An 18,470-nucleotide genomic window follows, 5' to 3' on the forward strand; every position below is an offset into this window, starting at 1 on the left:
TGCTGCTGGAGGTTACCAATGATAGCCGCTCCTGTTGGCAGCTTTGCTCTGCAGCTGTCTCCAAACCTCAGGATAGTAACCAAGATCAGTCCTGGGTCAGACGCTCAGAAGAAATGTCACCCTCTCTGGACAAGCAGAAGCACGGTCTCCCCGACACAGATACAAACTGATCCAGATCACGTAAGATCTGCAGTTACACAGGGACAGAGAGGTATTGGAGAAAAGAACCATCCGGCTATGGTTTAGAGAAAACTTGTGCCTACTACTCCCTCTTGTGGTTAAAAGTAGTGTAGCTACTTTTCTTTCATTTGTGTCAAGTTTGAGAAAGGCATTCTATTGTCTTTTGATTACCTGCGTATGGTGGCTGTCTGAAATTCGCATGAAAGCAATATTGGTGTTGTTCAGCCTTCATGTCACTTATTATACTCTCACTGTACAGATCGTAACATATTTTTGACTATAAAGAAACCTGCTTTACATGTAATGAGATTTTAGTTAAAGCTGAAGAAAAGTTATATGCTACTTCGAAATTCCAGATTAAAAGTTAGTGGCTTTTAAAGGGCGCTACAGTGATGCGTATTCAAAGCCACTGTTAGCAACATCTGTAACCCCTCAAACACTTGAAAAACACAGTGATTTTTTGGGATTTTGATTCTGACTGTCACAGAAAGACTACTTGCACAGTGACATATCCTTCAATAGAAAAGAGGTTTATAATATTCCCTGACAGAGTTGTTCAACTACACCAAAAATAGACTGTGAGAAATATTCAAAAATAGTGCACTTGAGAGGGATCTAGAAAAAATAAAACAAGAGGGCAGAGTCAACACAAATCATGAGAAGGTCCGCAAAGTTACTCTGCAAAGTACAAAAGTTGGCCGTCTTTCAAAGAGTGCGAAAAAGGTCAAAATCCATATGCAGCAGTGTGTCTGGACCATTTAATTCTCCTCTGTGGCCTCATGGGTTTTTTACTCATCATGGTTTGTATCGTGCTCCGGCAAAGTGGTGCAGAAAGGTGTGGCAAAGATGTGCAAATTATTGCAGAAAAGGAGGAAGTGCAGGAAGACAGAGTGTTTATTCCTGTGGACATGGGAGAACTTTTAAGTGAGGCATCATTCCTCTCATGTTCCCCCTCTTCATTAGTTTGTCTCTCCTTTCAAGGTTTTGTTGTTTTCATGGAATCTTTTTTTTCCCTCCTTTTCTTTAGACAGCTGCAGACATTTTGTCCTTCTTTCTTTTTAATAACTTCTCTGTTGGCCAACTTGCCTTCACTGGAGGACTTTGACAGACAGACTTGGTTAGAAGCAGCAGCAGGCACAGACTGAGTGCCCTTTAACTGAGCTGTCTGTGCCAGCATGGAAGACGCTGCCAACCAGTCAGTGCCAGCCCCCCCACCCCACCCCACCCCACCCCACCCCACCACCACCACGGATGAGGTGGAAATGAGACCATCATACTAATGAACAACATAAGCCATGCACCTTAAAGAGACAATAATCAGTGTTAATAAAATGTGAAAAGAAGACATTACAGTGATTCTAAATCTTTTATAAACAACACTGTGGTTTATCTTCTTTGAAAGACAGTGTTTTTTAAAATATAACATTTGCTCACTACAAATGTATTTGTAGAACTTCTCCGTATATTTGTAGAGGAAGTTAAAATTGGCACTGAAGAGCTGTAGAGAACATTGTACGTGACATCTTATTGTACCGTTTGGGAAACATATTTTAAGTGACCCTAGAGAGTCTCACATTTTCAAAATGTCAAGTTAAAAAGGTTGGTTCCCACTCTGAAGAAGATGCAGTTTTGACATTTTGCAATATATTCATGAACAAGGTTTTTTTTTCCCACAAAGGTCTATCATTTATAAGATTTCTGCAGGCTGATTACATTTTTTTCACCAAGTGAGGCCAATCTCACATATTTTGCTGTTTCTCATATGTCATGGTCTTTTTTTTTTATTTTACGGCCTAGATTATTAACTATTTATCTTCTTTACTTTATTGCATGTGTTTGAGTGCTTCTTCCGATTGTATGTGTATTTCTGGATAAATAGTGTGACAATAACTTGCATGTTTTAAGTTTTTGGACTTAATTGCAATTTTGAAGATGTCAGAATTTCCACTTGTGTAAAAGTTAAATATCAATAGGCCGCTTTCACAGCAGCCACGTGTCATTGCAGGGTAAAACCACAGGTGTAAATAATAACATTAATGGTGGCGATGTTCCATTAAGCTGGGCCAAGGTACTGGTATTGTGTGTGCTGGCCAATTGGAATAGCTGTGACCCACTAAACAGAACAGAACCATGATTAATTTGATCAAGCACACCTGTGCTGCGATATGCCAAGATGGCTGCTGGGGAAAGGTCCTGTTGGACTTGATTGGTTTTAAGTTGTTCCAGAGATTAATTTTTTGTGTCCAACAAGCCCTTTCTTCATGTTTAATTCCACTACCAGTGTTATACCACCATCATAATGTCTTGGTCTTTACAGAATGAGATGTGTGTTAACAGAAAGTCACTGCTCTGTTTGCAGCCACTCGACTTTTCATTCATGACTGACAGGCTGACAGACAAACTCGACTCTAGTCGATGTTTTGAACTGTCCACCTCGCTTTCACTTTGCCTCTCTCTTCCTTTGTCCTCCAGCCAGTTTTCCCCTCATACGCTGAACTCTTGACCCCAGTGTGTGACAGACCGCGCTGCATTTTTCTCTGGGTGTCCTGGGAGAGATGAGTCTTGTGTCATCTGCTTCATGACAGAGATGCGGCATGCCGCCAGGTGGCCCCTCATAACCTCAGTATGCTGTCACCAGTGAGTCATGCACACAATACACACACCTGCAAACCCGCACTAAACAACTGTGCATACCATTTGTCTAAAAATGTCATACAGGTAACAACAGGCAGACTGAACTTAAACTCTCCCTGTGCGGTATTTAGTTTGTGTTGTCACTGCATAGCCTTTCCTGCTTTTGTAAAGTCTGGGAAGTTACTAATGTAAAAAAACAAACAAACAGCAAAATGTTAGAGAAAATAGCAACACAGGCCACAAAATCTATGTTCTAATGCATCTATTGTCACAAAAACAAATGCATGGGGTTAAACGGCTCAGAGGCAATGATTTACCTTTTCATGTCTGGCAACATCTGTGTGAAAAAAAGCCACATGTGCACACAGACACTGATATACACCTCCTCTTACTATTAGATCGTACAAAATTCTTTCTTTTCCTCCATATGGATGTTCCCCCGATGTTTCAAATGTTGCCACTACATGTAACCTGCATTGTGAAGTACTGCTTGCTGCTGGACTGCCACTGCATCTCTTTAGGTTTCGGGAAGTGAGGTTTACTCACTGCAGAGCACTACCTGCTGGCACATTCATCTTTGCTTTGAGATTTCTTTTAGTCAATGCTCCTTAAAAAAATTAAGCCTTCAATAAACTTTGTTTTTGAGAGATTTAGTATGTGCTTGCACACATGCTGCCATTGTTGTTCTCAAGTGCAGCAACATTTCCCCTTACGTCCACATCTGTGGGCCTCTATGACACAACCTGAGCTTCATGGCCCTGTATTAATCCCATCTATTGTTGCGGTCAATCTCCTTGCAGTATCCCTTTAATCCTCACGGTGGCGCTCTCCACTGACTGTACCACCACACACACACACACACACACACACACACACACACACACACACACACACACACACACACACATACACACCCACACACAGTGAGCTTGTGTAATCCCTTTCATTTTTTATGAGTCAAACCCAGCACTCACCCTCCTCTGGGGAAAAGTCTGATGGGATGCTACGCCCCTGCCGAGGAGGTACTGCAGAGGAGGAGGAGTTTACCTAAAGTTTGTGAATTTGACTTTCAGCCACCTGCATGTTCAGGGTGCATGGTTAGTTTGATATGATGAGACCGAAGGGATCCTCAGCCTTGTCAGTCCTTCGCTTAGTAAAGTGAGAAGAATAGAGGGTGTATTGAGTGTCTGCTGTCTGGAAGATGATCCTCGACTATTTCAGGAGCAGCAGAGCCAAGGTCTCTGGTGTGACCTTCAGATTTGGCGGGAGTGTTGGTGTGATGTCCCTGGTCTGTCAGGACCACTACTGAGGAGAGGCTGATGGATGTATGGCGCTGTATTCTTGCCAGAATCTTCACTTTGCTGTTTGCACATTTAATGCAAATGTATTTTCTCCATGTGACACACCTAAATTTCTTTTAGACAGAAGGTCATCGTATTTTAACATAAAGGAACATCACTTCTGTTCAAGCCGTTGCAAATTAAATTCACACGATGCTCATTAAGCTTATTGCGGCTTGGTAAATCTCTCTGTATTTCACAGTTTAATTAAGTATTTGTAAGTAAGTGGAGTTTTTGTATATGGCAACATTCACGCTCTGTCAGTGGGATCCCTACTGAGAATGCTCTGCAGGCAGACCACCAGATACTTACACTAGCTGAGCTGGCTACTTGCTGTTAGCCCTTTGCTAGATTGAGAGTGGATAAATAATCCAATTGTGAAGCTCCTCTGGACTTCCCAAATGTTATCAGACCAAATGGATTACATTCTGACAGTGAAACGAGTCATTCACAGGGATTGTGGAACCCTCAAAGCAATTAATCCACCGTTGGATAGCTGTAGTTGAAACACTTGCACTGAGCCCGTGACATTAACTGTGTTGACTGTTGTTTGTAATAACTGTCACTGCCAGACAATGGTGATGAAGCTATTTCTCTGAAGAATTCCCTGTTGTAATGTACAGCAGACAGTATGCAAAGCTACGAACTAAAAATCTTTTCGGAAGCTTTCAAAAAACTGCATTAGGATACCAAGGGGTCAGTCAGATGGTTGGGATTGATACAGATGGACATTTTCCATTAGCCTGTACTCACTCTTAGCTACTGTAGCATCATGTGCGTATGGCGGAAACATGATAAAAAAAAAAATCTCAGATGGGAACTTTTTTTATATAGAAAAATAGAGCTCCTTCTAATGTTGAAAATAAAAGTTGTTTTCAGACGCAGTAAACACACACATATGCAGACATAACACACACACACACACACACACACACACACACACACACACACACACACACACACACACACACACACTAACTCCCCCACTTTAGCTCTACCTCTACAGAGTGGCTCCAGATTGAGTGAGTCACTTATTCATCGTCATGAATAAATCACACCCACAGCTACTTTCTTCTACTCTGCACCACTGGCTTTTCCAAAACACAACACACACACACACACACACACACACACACACACACACACACACACACACACACACACACACACACACACACACACACACACAGCTACTGTATCTTAGTGAGGACATTCATTGACATAATGGATTGGATAACCTAAGCTGAACCTAAACCCAACTCTGACCTTAAGTCTTAACTTAAATCTTAGCTGCTCAAAAACCGTCCAAAATTGGATCATTACGTTGCATTAAGTCTCACTTGGCCCTCAGACAGATACCGGAACAGTCACATGTTAACACACAAAAAGACACTGGACGCAAAGTTCACCTGAAGTTGACAGTCATGATTAATGGTCATTCTTTGCTGTTTGCAGACATTTTCCTGGAGTGCTGCAGAAAGTGTGGTGGCACTCTCATGCGTGTTTATCATGCACTGCCAAAGAATTATAGTCCCTTTTAAGTCTCAAAGAATTTGCAACAAGTCTATCAGGTTATATTTGGATTAAAAACAGATAGTCAGAAAGTAGAGGAGTGATCCACTGATGTGGCAGTCGAGTGATGGAGCATCCCTCTGGATGATGCTCCTACACTGAATTGACATAAATGGTTTCATATTATCTCATCAGGGAGCCGTGCAGCAGCCATTTCTCAAATAGCACAGCGCTGAAATGTGTTTCCAACTCCAGAAATAAGTTAGCATCGTTGAACGTCTGGTTCTCATATCTTGGTGCAAATGGATTTTTTGAATTTTTTTTTTCTTTTTTAGAACCCTGACTTTTCATCTACTTTTATTTGCCACAGTTTAGTTTATGCAATTTATCATCCAAAATCCTTCTGGTCTAGGGAACACGTGACAGTGAAAACATCCTGGTTGGCCTACAAACATGCATTATACCTGCAACATTCATTACAGTAAATGCAGGTTGCGCTGTGGTCTGTTGTGTTGCCTAACAACACAGGGGCCACTGCTTTGGTTCCCAGAGTTGCCTCTGGCTTGGTTGGGTGTCCATACAGACACAGTTGGCAGTTGTCTGTGGGCGGGAGGCCAGATGAGAGTCCAGGTTGTTGCAGTAGCACCTCCTTTGGTCAGTCAGGACACCTTTTTGGGGAGGGAAGAGAACTGCAGGGAATAGGGTGACCTTCCACTCCATCTTCCAGGTGAATTTCTTCACATTACGGACACACTTGACCACAGTTTGGTCTTATTTTTGGACATCGACCCACTCAGTCCAGTCATACTTAGGTTTTACCTTGTCTTGTCCCATTTAGTGTACAGACGTTTGAGGAAAGATCGCCATCCCATGTTCTCTCTCTCCTCAAGACGACATTTGTCACTTTCCATTTTAATACACCCCCCCTCCCCATCCCCACTTAGTGGTAAAACAGAGTTCATGTCTCCCTGCATTTCCCTGAGGCAAACTGATGGCTACACCCGCAGACCCAGATGTACTGTACACACAGCAAGACAAAGTGACTGCTCCTTTTATGCCACTTTATGTTTGACTCGCATCTTAGACTGTGTTGCTCCCTTTTTTTCCCCATGCACATTTCACATTCACTTTCACTCCCTCTAATTGGCTTTGTTTATTTCCTCTTATTTTTTATGTATTTTTGTGTTCCCAATAACAACCAGTTCTTTTGCCCATCCACTTCTCATCTCTCCCTCTCCTGCCATACATCTCAATCACTCTCATATCCGGTTCTCTCTTCTCTTTGGAGAAAAAGACTGTAAAATTTCCCACTGGGTGAGGCAACATGGGTTCATGACTAAAAGGCACTGTAGGAAATTGACTCATTTCTGAGGTATTGATTTCATGTCAGCATTATGGGAAGAAGATGGCGATGAGGTGAAGGCTAAGAGCCTTGTGGTCGATACAAGCTCTCATCACAACACCGGATGTTCAGACATAGTCGCTGTCCCGTGTGGCACAGTTAGTGTTGTCAGTTGATTCTTAATTGTGCATTTTCAGGGGGCCAAAAAGAGCTGATGATGATTATTTGATATTCATTTGCAATTTCTTGCATAGTTTTAATATGCATTACGGGAAATAACAGTTCAATTATTGGTTGTATCAATCATAATGGAGCTTTAATTGAATTCCAAAAGTTAGCAGTAATCACCGTATTAGTGATACTGTTGTCATTCTTTTAGAGGTTGTTGTACAATTAAATAAAAATCCTTTATTATCCATTTCGGGTCAGAGCCTTGGTCATGTTTCTCACCTATTCAAGAATTTATGCTGTAAAAAAATGACAAAAATTCAGTTTGATTCACTTTTATTTCAAAATTCAACAACCTTCCTCTTCTGTGTAAACAAAATAAGATGTGCCAACATAAGCACGTACCAACCCGCTTTAAACTGATTCATCACATCAGCCTGTCAAGTAATCCTCAACTCTTAGCAGTACAGTATGTGTTATAACTACAAGCTAAGTTGGCTAGTTAGCAGAAATGGAAATTGCTGTGTCTTTGGCTGTTCGCCAATGTCATCTTTACCCTAAATACTATGGTTATAGGTCTCGGATGGTGGCTCAAATTTATGCACGTTTAGGACAGTGGGATCTGTGACAGCTCCAGATTATGAGCAAGACTTCAGCAACTACATTGAGCACAAGATGTACTAAATCTCTCTCGCTCCCGGATGGATAAAGCTATTAAGAGAAGGAGCACCATCAGGTCCTCACCTGACATTATATTAAGACACGCTCTTTCATTAGCAATTTAAAGTATAGTTTGAAATATTCAACATGGAAGACAGTTGTATTATGAGTTGTTGCAGTTCTAGTGGTGCTTTAATGGGAGCACAAATCTAAAGTAGCAGTTATGACAGTGCTAGTGAGGGTAATTCTGATAGTAGCAGTAGTAGCAGCTGGTGGGAGTATACAGCTAGTTAAAGTATACAGCATTTTTTATTACAGTTCCATGAACATGCATTACAAAAAATAATTTCTCACTTCCGTCTCATTGTTGCCTACTGTTCTACTAGTCCATATATTGAAAGATTTCATAAACGACGGAGTACCTGTTACTGTGAGATCTGTGAATGATCCAGATATTGCAAATATTTTCTGCCATGAACCTGTTTTAGTAGCTTAACAGCGGTGTTGAACTTCACTGACATAACAATCATCCAGATGTTTCCCATTGGTTTTCTGCGTGTAACTTAAAATTTATTTGGACCGCCACAGTTTTCACACCCAGAAGACACCAGGCATTCTTGCTGTACTGATGGGGAAAGCAAGTGAGGTGTCTTCTTTTTTGATCTGACTGGTGTGCACCACCTGTTCTCCTTCTCTTTCATGTCTCCACGTGTCATATTTCCTTCTGAATTATTCTCGTTAATCTAAATTTTATTATACTCACTGGCATCACAGCACTCCTCTTTTTGTTGTTCCCAAACATAAATTTAAGGACTTTTTCCATTTAAGATGTTTTGACTTTTAATAGCGCTAAAAGTACAGGTGGAACTCCCTTTAACAAAAGCGCTACTCCAGCAATTATAGGTCAGTGCAGCAGTTTATGATTATATACGTGTGTTGGACTTCCTCAAAATGTGAAAAGACCCATTCAACTCCTGTGTGCCCTCCCCACCCTACATAAGCACATTTTCTTTTTTTATTGTCATGACAGCAAAACAAAATATAATTGCTTCTTAGATTTAGTTATTTCTTCAAATTTGCCACAAAATCCAATCATTCATCAACAGGAACTTGAAGTTGAACTGAAAAGATGTTGGTGGTCAAAGGTCAACATCTATGTCACTGTGAGAGGCACACGAGAGATGTACACATGGAGGTGTATGACTGCATTGTTGTATTTGTAGTTCCTTTTATTATCTTCCAAAATCTTCTCCTGATTGTGTCCCCTACTTTAACTTTACTATTTTTTTAACTGACCCTTTTCTAGGCAGACTTAGGATAATCTTGACAAAAGTCATCATCATATAAAAAACCTGAAATGATGATTAACCTGATTCTGTTCCTGGTCTAGACAGTCTAGATGTACTGTGTTGGATTTACTGATGGCGTGTTTTGTTCCGTGAGATCAAATTTTCAGCCTGGCCTCCTGCAGTTTTTTCCACCACTGAGATGTTCTTTACAGGAGGATGGGGAAGCATGTCAGTTTAATATACAGTGCCTGTCTACACAGTCAGTACTATATAGTTCTGTGTGTGTGTGTGTGTGTGTGTGTGTGTGTGTGTGTGTGTGTGTCTTCCCGTTCATCGTTTTAGGCGTCTGAAACCACTGAGGAATGTAGTAAGGTGCTGTAAAGTGTAAACCTGTGTGTCTCTGTCTTTCACACAGACACACACTCATACACACAACAGACAGCAGTCTTTCCTCCACCCACCTCAGCGACTGGCACTGACTCAGTCCCATGTTATACAACCAAATTTAAGACTTGGAAAATGGACTGATAAGACTTTTGGACCCGTTCCTTGGACACACAGATTCTCATTTTTCTGCAAAAGTGATCCAGCTTAAGATTAATTTACTACAGACTCAGCAGAACAGAAAATACTCCAAATCAGAGCGTGGTAGGTATTTCTACAGAGCTGGAGATGAAGGGAAGCATCTGCTCTCTGCTTCTGCTGGTGATCGGGATGATCCTGCTCAATGACCTCAGCTGCATGGGTGATCTTGCGTCTACAAATAATGGAGAGGTGCAAGGGCCCAAAACCCCACACCTTATCTTCATCATGGTGGATGACCAGGGTTATGGAGACATTGGCTATCATGGCTCTGATATCCACACTCCTGTGCTGGATCGACTGGCAGCAAAGGGGGTCAAACTTGAAAATTACTATGTCCAGCCTATCTGCTCACCCTCTCGCAGTCAACTTATGACAGGACGGTGAGTCATTTTCTTATCCTTACATTATCATTATTATAATGGGATCAGTGCTCTTTCTCACACCTATTAGCCCTGAGTGGCCGTAGACAGAGAAAAGTATACTGTATAAGTTGTGGCCAAAAGATACAAGTTGTTTCAATAATTTAATTAATTTGGGGCAGAAGACACACTATAACGTGTTCCCACCAATTTATCAAAGCCTGTGAGCAAGTTATATTGTCGTGACAAATTACACAAATTGTGGTAATAAGTTATGTCTCATGGCCACGATTTATTCGAATTCTGAGAAGAAATTGTATCGAATGGTCAAAAAATTGATTAAATTGTGAGAAGAAGGTATTTCTCATGGTCACAAATCACAAGTTGATCGATGGCCTCTGCAGGGCTCTGCACATTTCTGGTGTGATCACCAAAAAAATAACCAGAACTGGAATGAAAGTTTGTGCCACTTATAGCATCAAAATAAACCTACAGATTATTTTGCTTTGTTTATGCAAACCACCTTGAAATTTTGAGCCTGACACTTTTCTTACTTCTCTCATTCTGTCACCTTTGGAGCCAGCTACCAAATTCATACAGGCCTCCAGCATTCAATCATCCGGCCACGTCAACCTCTCTGTTTACCTACGGACATTCCCACCCTACCAGAACGTCTGATTGAAGCCGGATATGCCACACACATGGTGGGTAAATGGCACCTGGGCTTCTGTAGGCCTAGCTGTTTACCCACAGGACGTGGTTTTCAGAGTTTCCTTGGCACGCTGACGGGCAGCGGGGATCACTTCTCCTATCAGAGCTGTGACGGGGCTGAAGCTTGTGGATTTGATCTGCATGATGGTGACAAGCCTGCATGGGAGATGACTGGCAATTATTCTACTCTGCTCTACATAGAAAGGTTAGCATCAAGGATTCAGAATTGTGCAGTATACATTTTTTTTAATTAAAAAAAACAACATAACATTTAAATTTGTCCTAGGATATTCATATAAGAGGAAACATATTTTCAAAAAGTGACAATGTTCCCTCTGTCCCACTAGAGTGAAGCAGATCCTGAGACGCCACGACCCTCGTACACCACTCTTTCTCTATTTGTCTCTTCAGGCTGCCCACTCACCTTTGCAGGTACCTGACCATTTTCTGCACCCTTACGATGCTCAGAACAATCGCCTCAGACGCCACTTCGCAGCTATGCTAAGCTGTCTAGATGATGGGATTGGACAAGTGGTCCAGCAACTGAAGAGTAGTGGGCTCTATAAAAACACAGTTCTGATCTACTCCTCTGATAACGGTGGGCAGCCGCTCTCTGGTGGTAGCAACTGGCCACTTAGAGGTGGTAAAGGCACTTACTGGGAAGGAGGCATCCGGGCTGTGGGTTTTGTCCACAGCCCCCTCCTGAAGAGGAAGGGTGTCATCAGCAAGGCCCTGATCCATGTTTCTGACTGGTATCCCACATTATTGGGGCTGGCAGGGACCCTGCAGTCCCACCTTGACTTAGATGGGCATGATGTGTGGGCTGCCATCAGTGAGGGCCTACCTTGTCCTCGAACTGAAATCCTTTTCAACATTGACCCAATCTCCAGGAAGCATGGGAAGCTATACAACAAGGCCTTGGTTCTCAATGGCTTTGGCATCTGGGACACAGCAATAAGGGCAGTGATAAGGGCTGGTGACTGGAAGCTATTGACAGGAAACGTGGGTGACGGTGATTGGATACCACCACAAGCCCTCTCAGATGGTCCAAATCGGTGGCAGGGACTAGAGAAACGGCGCAATGAGCTGGGAAAGTCTGTTTGGCTGTTTAACATCACAGCTGACCCTTATGAGAGGTGGGATCTGGCAGAATCTCGTCCTGAGGTGGTAAAGCACCTTTTGATCAGGCTGGCAGAGTACAACCAGACAGCTGTGATGGCAAGAAATCCACCAGATGATCCTATGGCTGACCCTGAGCTCCATGGTGGGGTATGGGGCCCCTGGTTGGGCCTGGATGGGATGGAGGGTGATGGGGGAGAAGAGGATGTCCGAAAAGAAAGGATGGCAAGGATTAAGCAGTGCAAATTGTGCAAATTAAGAGCACTCTTTAAGAAGGTGGGGTCACGCCTGCAGAGGAACACCTTGTTCTTTTAAATGTCTCACCATTACATTTTGATTGAATTAAAGAATTCTGTTTACTTTAAATAAATGTGTAAGAGTTTTTACCTGACCAGACTCAAAACCAGGGCGAAAAGATGAGACACAAAGACTTCAAAAATGTAGTGCACACTCCTTATTCAAGGGAGTTCATGGTTTTGCCCCTCTGTCTCATCCTCACTGAGAAAATGCAGATATGACATGAGTCCCTTCAGGCTATGACATGCAACAAAGTCACATGCCCATAAACTTGCAGACACATGCGATTATCGGGAAGTAAGTTTTTGTTTTGTTCAGGTTTATTTTTGGGTGTTTGTGTTCATCCAGTATTCAGTGCCGCACGAGCACTTCATTTGAGGCATATTGATTTCTTAAGCAGGATGAATGAATGAAAAAGCAAACACAGATCTGCAGACAAGCAGACAGGTCAGCCCCACAATCAAATACTGAAGGTCGGCAGATAAACAGGCAGCCTGATAGACAAAGCAGACAGCGTTTGATGGCTGTCTGAGCGAGCTGACTCATTGACTGTCCTGCAGCCAAACTGCAGCAGGGTGACTTTGGACTGTGTAGGGAGCAGTGTGTGCGTGTGTGTGTGTCATTGTACGTATATGTCTGCATCCATGTTCTGATTAATACAGAGAGATGGAGTGTGTGCGTTTGGAAGTGAAGCCTGCAGACAAGGGATGAGGAAGAAAGGCTTGGAGGGTGACCTCTCAATGTCTCATCTCCTTGTCATTCTAACAGACCCTCCAAGGACACCCACAGGGGTTGTTTTGTCAAATGTCACCTTTTTCTTTTGTTCTTAGGGGCGATACAGGCTCACTTCTGCTCATGGTACACTCTCCTGCCTTTGAAAGACCTCTGACCACCGCGTAATATCTGATCCCTGCAGCTATGACTACCTGACAAAGGCTCAGTGGATGACACTATCAGTCTTTTTCAGTCCTTTACATGTTACTCGTCTGCAGTCTTATATAAAACTAGAAAGCAGACAGATGTCAGACAGCACCTCAGCCAAAAAGGTTACGTGAATACAGAATTTGAACACAATCCCATGAAAATCCCTTAATCCATAAGTTTTTTTCCAGATCACCGATCCAGAACATTATCCATAGTATTTCTGTTTAGTACTTACCTCTGTAATTAAAATACATCACCTCAATGACTCCCATCAATATTTTTTGTAGATTTTAACCATTATATTGAGAATAGACATTCCAGACTTACAGATCTAGAATAAAATATGGTCGGGATGATTTCTGGAAGCTAAAATGTTCTTTCCACCTTTATGAACTCAAGGAATCTCATTGAAATTCATCTATGCCAGGAAAAATACTGCTAATAGCTACCGTCCTGCCAATGGCCTAGAATCCTATTTAGGATCTTGTATCTACAATTTCATCCAAATGGCTTTTTTCCTTACATCTTTTATCCTTTTTTCCAACAGAATTTCCTTAAAGTCCATCCAATAGTTATCTGAGATGAACTACTAACAAAGAGCTACATGCATCGCTACCTTCACAGAAGTAATTTTGAGAACGAGAAATTCTGAATTGCGGTCGTAAGCCTCCTCCACATGTGCCTTTCATAGGGATTTTTTTGACCTTTGACCTCTAGAATCTTTCATTTCATCCTTTGGACTTTATTTGAAGATGTTCATCAGATGTCACGATTACGTACATGAATGGGACAAATATTTCGTACACGGGAGGGGGACAGTGACTTTGACCTTTGACCATTTCAGTCTTTTCAGTTCATCCTGGAGCCCAGCGCGTGGCTATGGTTGGATGGTTATGCTAAATGTGAATATATTCCCTGAAGACGTTCCTGAGATGTCATGTTAGGAGAATGGGACAGACATTAGAACCATGAACGTAATGCCTCCAGCCCACAGCTGTCGCCAGCTCAGAGGTTTAATAAGATGTATGAATGCCAAAATTATTTTTAACACGTCATGACTGCAAACAAACTCTGTCAGACACTGAAGAGTGCACAAAACAAACAGAAGTGTGATCAAATGAACTCTGAACTCAACCTTTGACCTTTAGGAGGTGTGCCTACCTGTATGGATGTAGAAGTGTTTGTGGACGCGAGTGTCAGCTGCAATCCCACGCAGCAGCAGCAGCAGCAGCAGCAGCAACAGGACTATAGATTTCTCCCCGGTGGCTTGTTAATGAATATTTAGCTGTCCTCCTTTGCCTTTTCTTCCCCCTCTGGTCACTCTCCCCCCTCGCCTCCCCCTCACCTTCCTCCTCCTCACTGTCCAATCAGCTCTTTTCACATTCCCTCAGCAAACCACCCCCTTATAGTTCTTACTCATTTTTGCTCCTCATCCTACTCGCTTGTTCATGCTCATTTGGCACATCCAGTTTGCGGTATTAGCCACGTTTAGCTCAGAGCTCTGCGGTGTACAGTTGAATAAAAGGGAGTGGAGGAGGGAAGAGACAGTTCCCCAGGAGTGTGGTTCTCGTCATGTCTGACGTGCCTGAAAATTAAAATGTCTCGTTTACAGCCACACAGCGGATGTATCCTCAACTTTAAATACATCAGTTAAATAAATGTGTCAGTTCACTGAGGAATTGAATGTTTTTGAGTGTTTTATTTGTCGAAACTGTCTTTAGGGAAAAGACTGTAAAATGTGTGGCCATAGCAAGTGGGATTTTACCCACTGTTTTGTTTTTGAGAGTTTTATTCTGATATGTTGAGTTTGGCTGGGTTTTTTTTGTTTTTGTTTTTTGGCTGTTGCCATCTTGAGTTTTTGCATCTGGAGGTGATCATGTAGAACATCTCTGTCCAGATTCAACCTAAAACTTGTCAATCACAAGGTAGCCTCAAGCAACCACAACCTCGAAACATCCCCACGCACGGTGGCAGTTAAAATGATGAAGTAGCACAATGGAAATAGTCTCACTGTATTCAATTAAGACCCTTTTTTCCTTTTTGGCACTCGAAGTCTTCGATTTAACAACATTTTTCAAGCGTGGCAACTTGTTAAAACACAAGAGCTATCAAGACAAGAGAGTACATGACAAGTTAAATTAAGTTATTACTAGTAAAATCTCAATATGCTGTTTTTTGCTAGCATAACAAGCCTCTTTATCTTACTTAGATGCTACACTTTGAATGTCTCTGTTGTATATGAATTGCAGAGATTTTTTTTGTCTATAAATAATAAATATACTTGACAAGATTTTGTTTTGTTTTTTTGCAGTGTTGGGGTCGTATTTTGTATAAACAAAATGTGCAGTGGGAGATTTGGGCACCATTCACGTTCACGTTCATGTTTTGGCGTTCAAACCTAACCAGACCATAACTTTGCTAAACCATTATAAATATTATTTTTGAACATTCAATGTCATTTCAAGCAGCTTTTGAACACTGAATGTCTAACCCCACTTTTGAAAAATGCAAAACAACATGAACTGGTGGCCAGAATACTGAACCATAAAACCAGGGATTTCTTGTCTCTCATGGATCCTAATTGAGTTTCTTTTATTATTACCATGGTGCTGCTGTGCAGTTTGAACAGTTGCCACCTCTGTGTAATGTCGTGGGTTGAATCTATGGTCGTTACACATATTTCTGTGTGATGGGGTCTGTGAGAAATTGGAGCATAATCTACAAAAAGAACATCATACTCAGAGAGGGATTGAAGCAGGCAATTGAGACTGTAAACTCAGGAAGATATATCGCCTGTCCCTCTTTCCTATACATGACTGCAAAAGCAATTCACGAGCAGAATCAAGACCCCCAAGGAGAAACCCAGACAATTTCTGCAAGGAATCAAGTGGAAGCCATCTATTCTGGAGGAACATTCACATTTCATGAATATGTTTCCTCTCCATGGAGCATTGAAGTTTATTAATCTCCTGTATGTGTGCATGCAACACGGAAAACCTCACGAAATGATTCTGGTGATGAAATTGTCAAGACTACTTTGAGTTAACAGTAGGAATGTTGCTGGGAGACCTTCAGAGGCTCAAACGTGCAGGAAACTGGTGAAGACAATCGTTAGATGCCCACACAACCCATTTCCAGTGTACTGTGATGGCCTGCAGAAATAAGGCACCGTCAGATGATATAAATCACGGAGGAGGTGTCTCTCTCTCTCTCTCACACACACACACACACACACACACACACACACACACACAGGAACACAGTGACATCCAATATGTGGGAGGAAGCTGTCATATCCATTGTTGAAGGATAATTTGAAGGGAAGGCTAACTTACGATTGTAACATTCTTCGGGGAATTGAATTCAGACATAAAACGGGCTCACGATGCTCTTTTAAATAAAACGTTTCCTTCCTCGTGATGGCCACTGTGTTCTAGATGGCTTTCTTTGCTTTCTTCACACTCAGACTGATAATGTAATATCAAGGGGTCAGTTGGGACACTGAAAACTCTGATATATGAATACATGCCTTTTTAGGACTGTGGCGATTTGGTAACTGACAATGTTAGATCCTCACAAATGTGCTGAACATGAGGAAACTCATATGAGTGAAAGTTGATAAAATGATTTGCTGAACGGCGTCCAGTGAGCTGTCGGAGTGTTGGGTTGTTCAGTTCAGAAGCAGATGGGAAGGTTTGACCCTTGGGTGTTGAGGGAGGGAATCATGAGACAAACACATACAACTCAAACCCATAAAAGTGCTGTGATGTCAGTGGTCAGCGCGAGGGAGCGAGGCTCTCGAAAGATACGTAAAGCAGCCATGAGCCAAGCTGAAAACATTCCTGCTGAATGAGTCATTCCCCTTGGCCTCAACGCTTCCACAACATTGCCGTTACTGTATCATCGCTGCAAGGAGATTGAGCTTCTTGAACATATTGAGCTGAGAGGAACTCCTTTAATAATATCATGTTATACAACAACGTGTTTTGTGATGGCTGGAGGATTCGTTTTATCATGTGACAAAGTTGGAAATATAAAAAGGAAATTTGGCCAGTGTATATTTTAGTAACACAAGATGGTATTCTTGGTGTCTTAGCGTGAATCTAAATTCCAAGTTTTCTGTCTCTCACTATCCTTAATCGCCAGAAGTATTAAAATGCTATCTCCAATACTCCTGGTTAGACATTTCTCTACAGTTTTTCTTCTGCTATCATTTAGAGTTTTCATCGTCTATCCACAGAAGAGTCTTAGGGTCACGGGGGAAAAAGTAGAAGAAAAATGAGAAAAGGAAGATCTTTTTTTTTATTCTGCATGTCAAGGATAAAGTCGAAATGTCGAGAATGAGGTTGGAATGTTGAGATTAAGTTGAAACACCAGCATGAAGCCAGTAGTCCATTAGAACAACTGACCAACGGCAGCAGGAACTAGACAGCTGCTGCTCACTGCATCCAAGTTCCTCCTTCAGAGGAGATGCAGTTTTTGACTCTACACAGCAACATTTGACCACCAAAATTTTTGTCAGTTCAAGAAATTCCCTCAGGGTGTTCCTATAGATATCAAGTTGACAAGACATACGTCTGGTACTGTAGTTTGGCAGAGAAATGTTGAATAAAAAAACAACAACGACAATATTTTTGATTGAATGAAGCTCCCACAAGTTTGCAGATTGCACTTTACAAATGAGTTTTGCATCCTAAACCACCTCTTCGTCTGTGGACCGCCCCCATCCATGTTTGCAAGGAGGTGTAAGACAAATGTGAAAAAGTACAAGATGATCAGAAGGAAGAAGTCCATTTTTTTCCCCCTGATTTAATCACTTCCATTTTTAGCCCTTTGCTCAGAGCTCAGGGATGTGCAGCTTGTGATAAGACTTTGCATGGAGACACACACGGGTCATAAGGTTTGTGTCCCACTGTTACCACCCACCCTTCAACCTGCCAGCGCACAGGCTGTCCAAGCCTCTTCTGACAGACTCATCACAGAGAAGCTCAGCAATTAATACGAACGTACCTCTGCACCCTTGCTAATTAGGCTTTCAAATAAAAGTGGCTCACTGTAATTATGCCAGAAACTGGTCGCAGTGCTCCGATGCTCACTGCAGCGATGCTGTCTAAACACAGTTCCAGACTCACACTTTCATTTTAGAGGCTAAGCACAGAAAGGAGCGTGTGCATATTCTGACCGTGGATTCCTTAAGTTTCAGTATTACGATTAAAGTATTCCTTTGTAGTCGATCACAAACTAGTCACATTTTCAAAATCCAATCCAAACAAAAGTCCAAACTCTACAGCTCCTCTCAGCAGCTTCACCATTTAATTCTAGTCTGAATTTCTTTTTTGAAGTATCCCAT

The 18,470-nt window shown here is 41.9% G+C and overlaps 2 protein-coding genes across 3 annotated transcripts in view; both read left to right on the forward strand.

Moving 5' to 3' along the window:
- camk2g2 (calcium/calmodulin-dependent protein kinase (CaM kinase) II gamma 2) overlaps nucleotides 1-18,470 on the forward strand; it is a 105,041-nt gene that overhangs the window by 24,153 nt on the left and 62,418 nt on the right. The window lies entirely within an intron of this gene.
- LOC147247280 (arylsulfatase I) lies at nucleotides 9,798-12,214 on the forward strand. Its single transcript, XM_086181308.1, has 3 exons — nucleotides 9,798-10,090; nucleotides 10,653-10,985; nucleotides 11,128-12,214. Exons 1-3 carry the CDS (start codon nucleotides 9,798-9,800, stop codon nucleotides 12,212-12,214), a joined length of 1,713 nt encoding a protein of 570 aa, XP_086037434.1.

This window comes from Aulostomus chinensis, chromosome 16 (genome assembly GCF_037954235.1).
Source record: "Aulostomus chinensis isolate RoL2024-O1b breed Wild chromosome 16, RoL_Achi_v1.0, whole genome shotgun sequence".
NCBI lineage: Eukaryota > Metazoa > Chordata > Actinopteri > Syngnathiformes > Aulostomidae > Aulostomus > Aulostomus chinensis.

Excerpts from the sequence above, each read along its gene's own strand:
- LOC147247280 (XM_086181308.1), top strand. The coding sequence starts at position 9,798 with ATGAAGGGAAGCATCTGCTCTCTGCTTCTGCTGGTGATCGGGATGATC. Across the intron at positions 10,091-10,652 it reads AGTCAACTTATGACAGGACG|CTACCAAATTCATACAGGCC; the intron begins GTGAGTCATTTT and ends CTTTGGAGCCAG. Across the intron at positions 10,986-11,127 it reads ACTCTGCTCTACATAGAAAG|AGTGAAGCAGATCCTGAGAC; the intron begins GTTAGCATCAAG and ends CTGTCCCACTAG.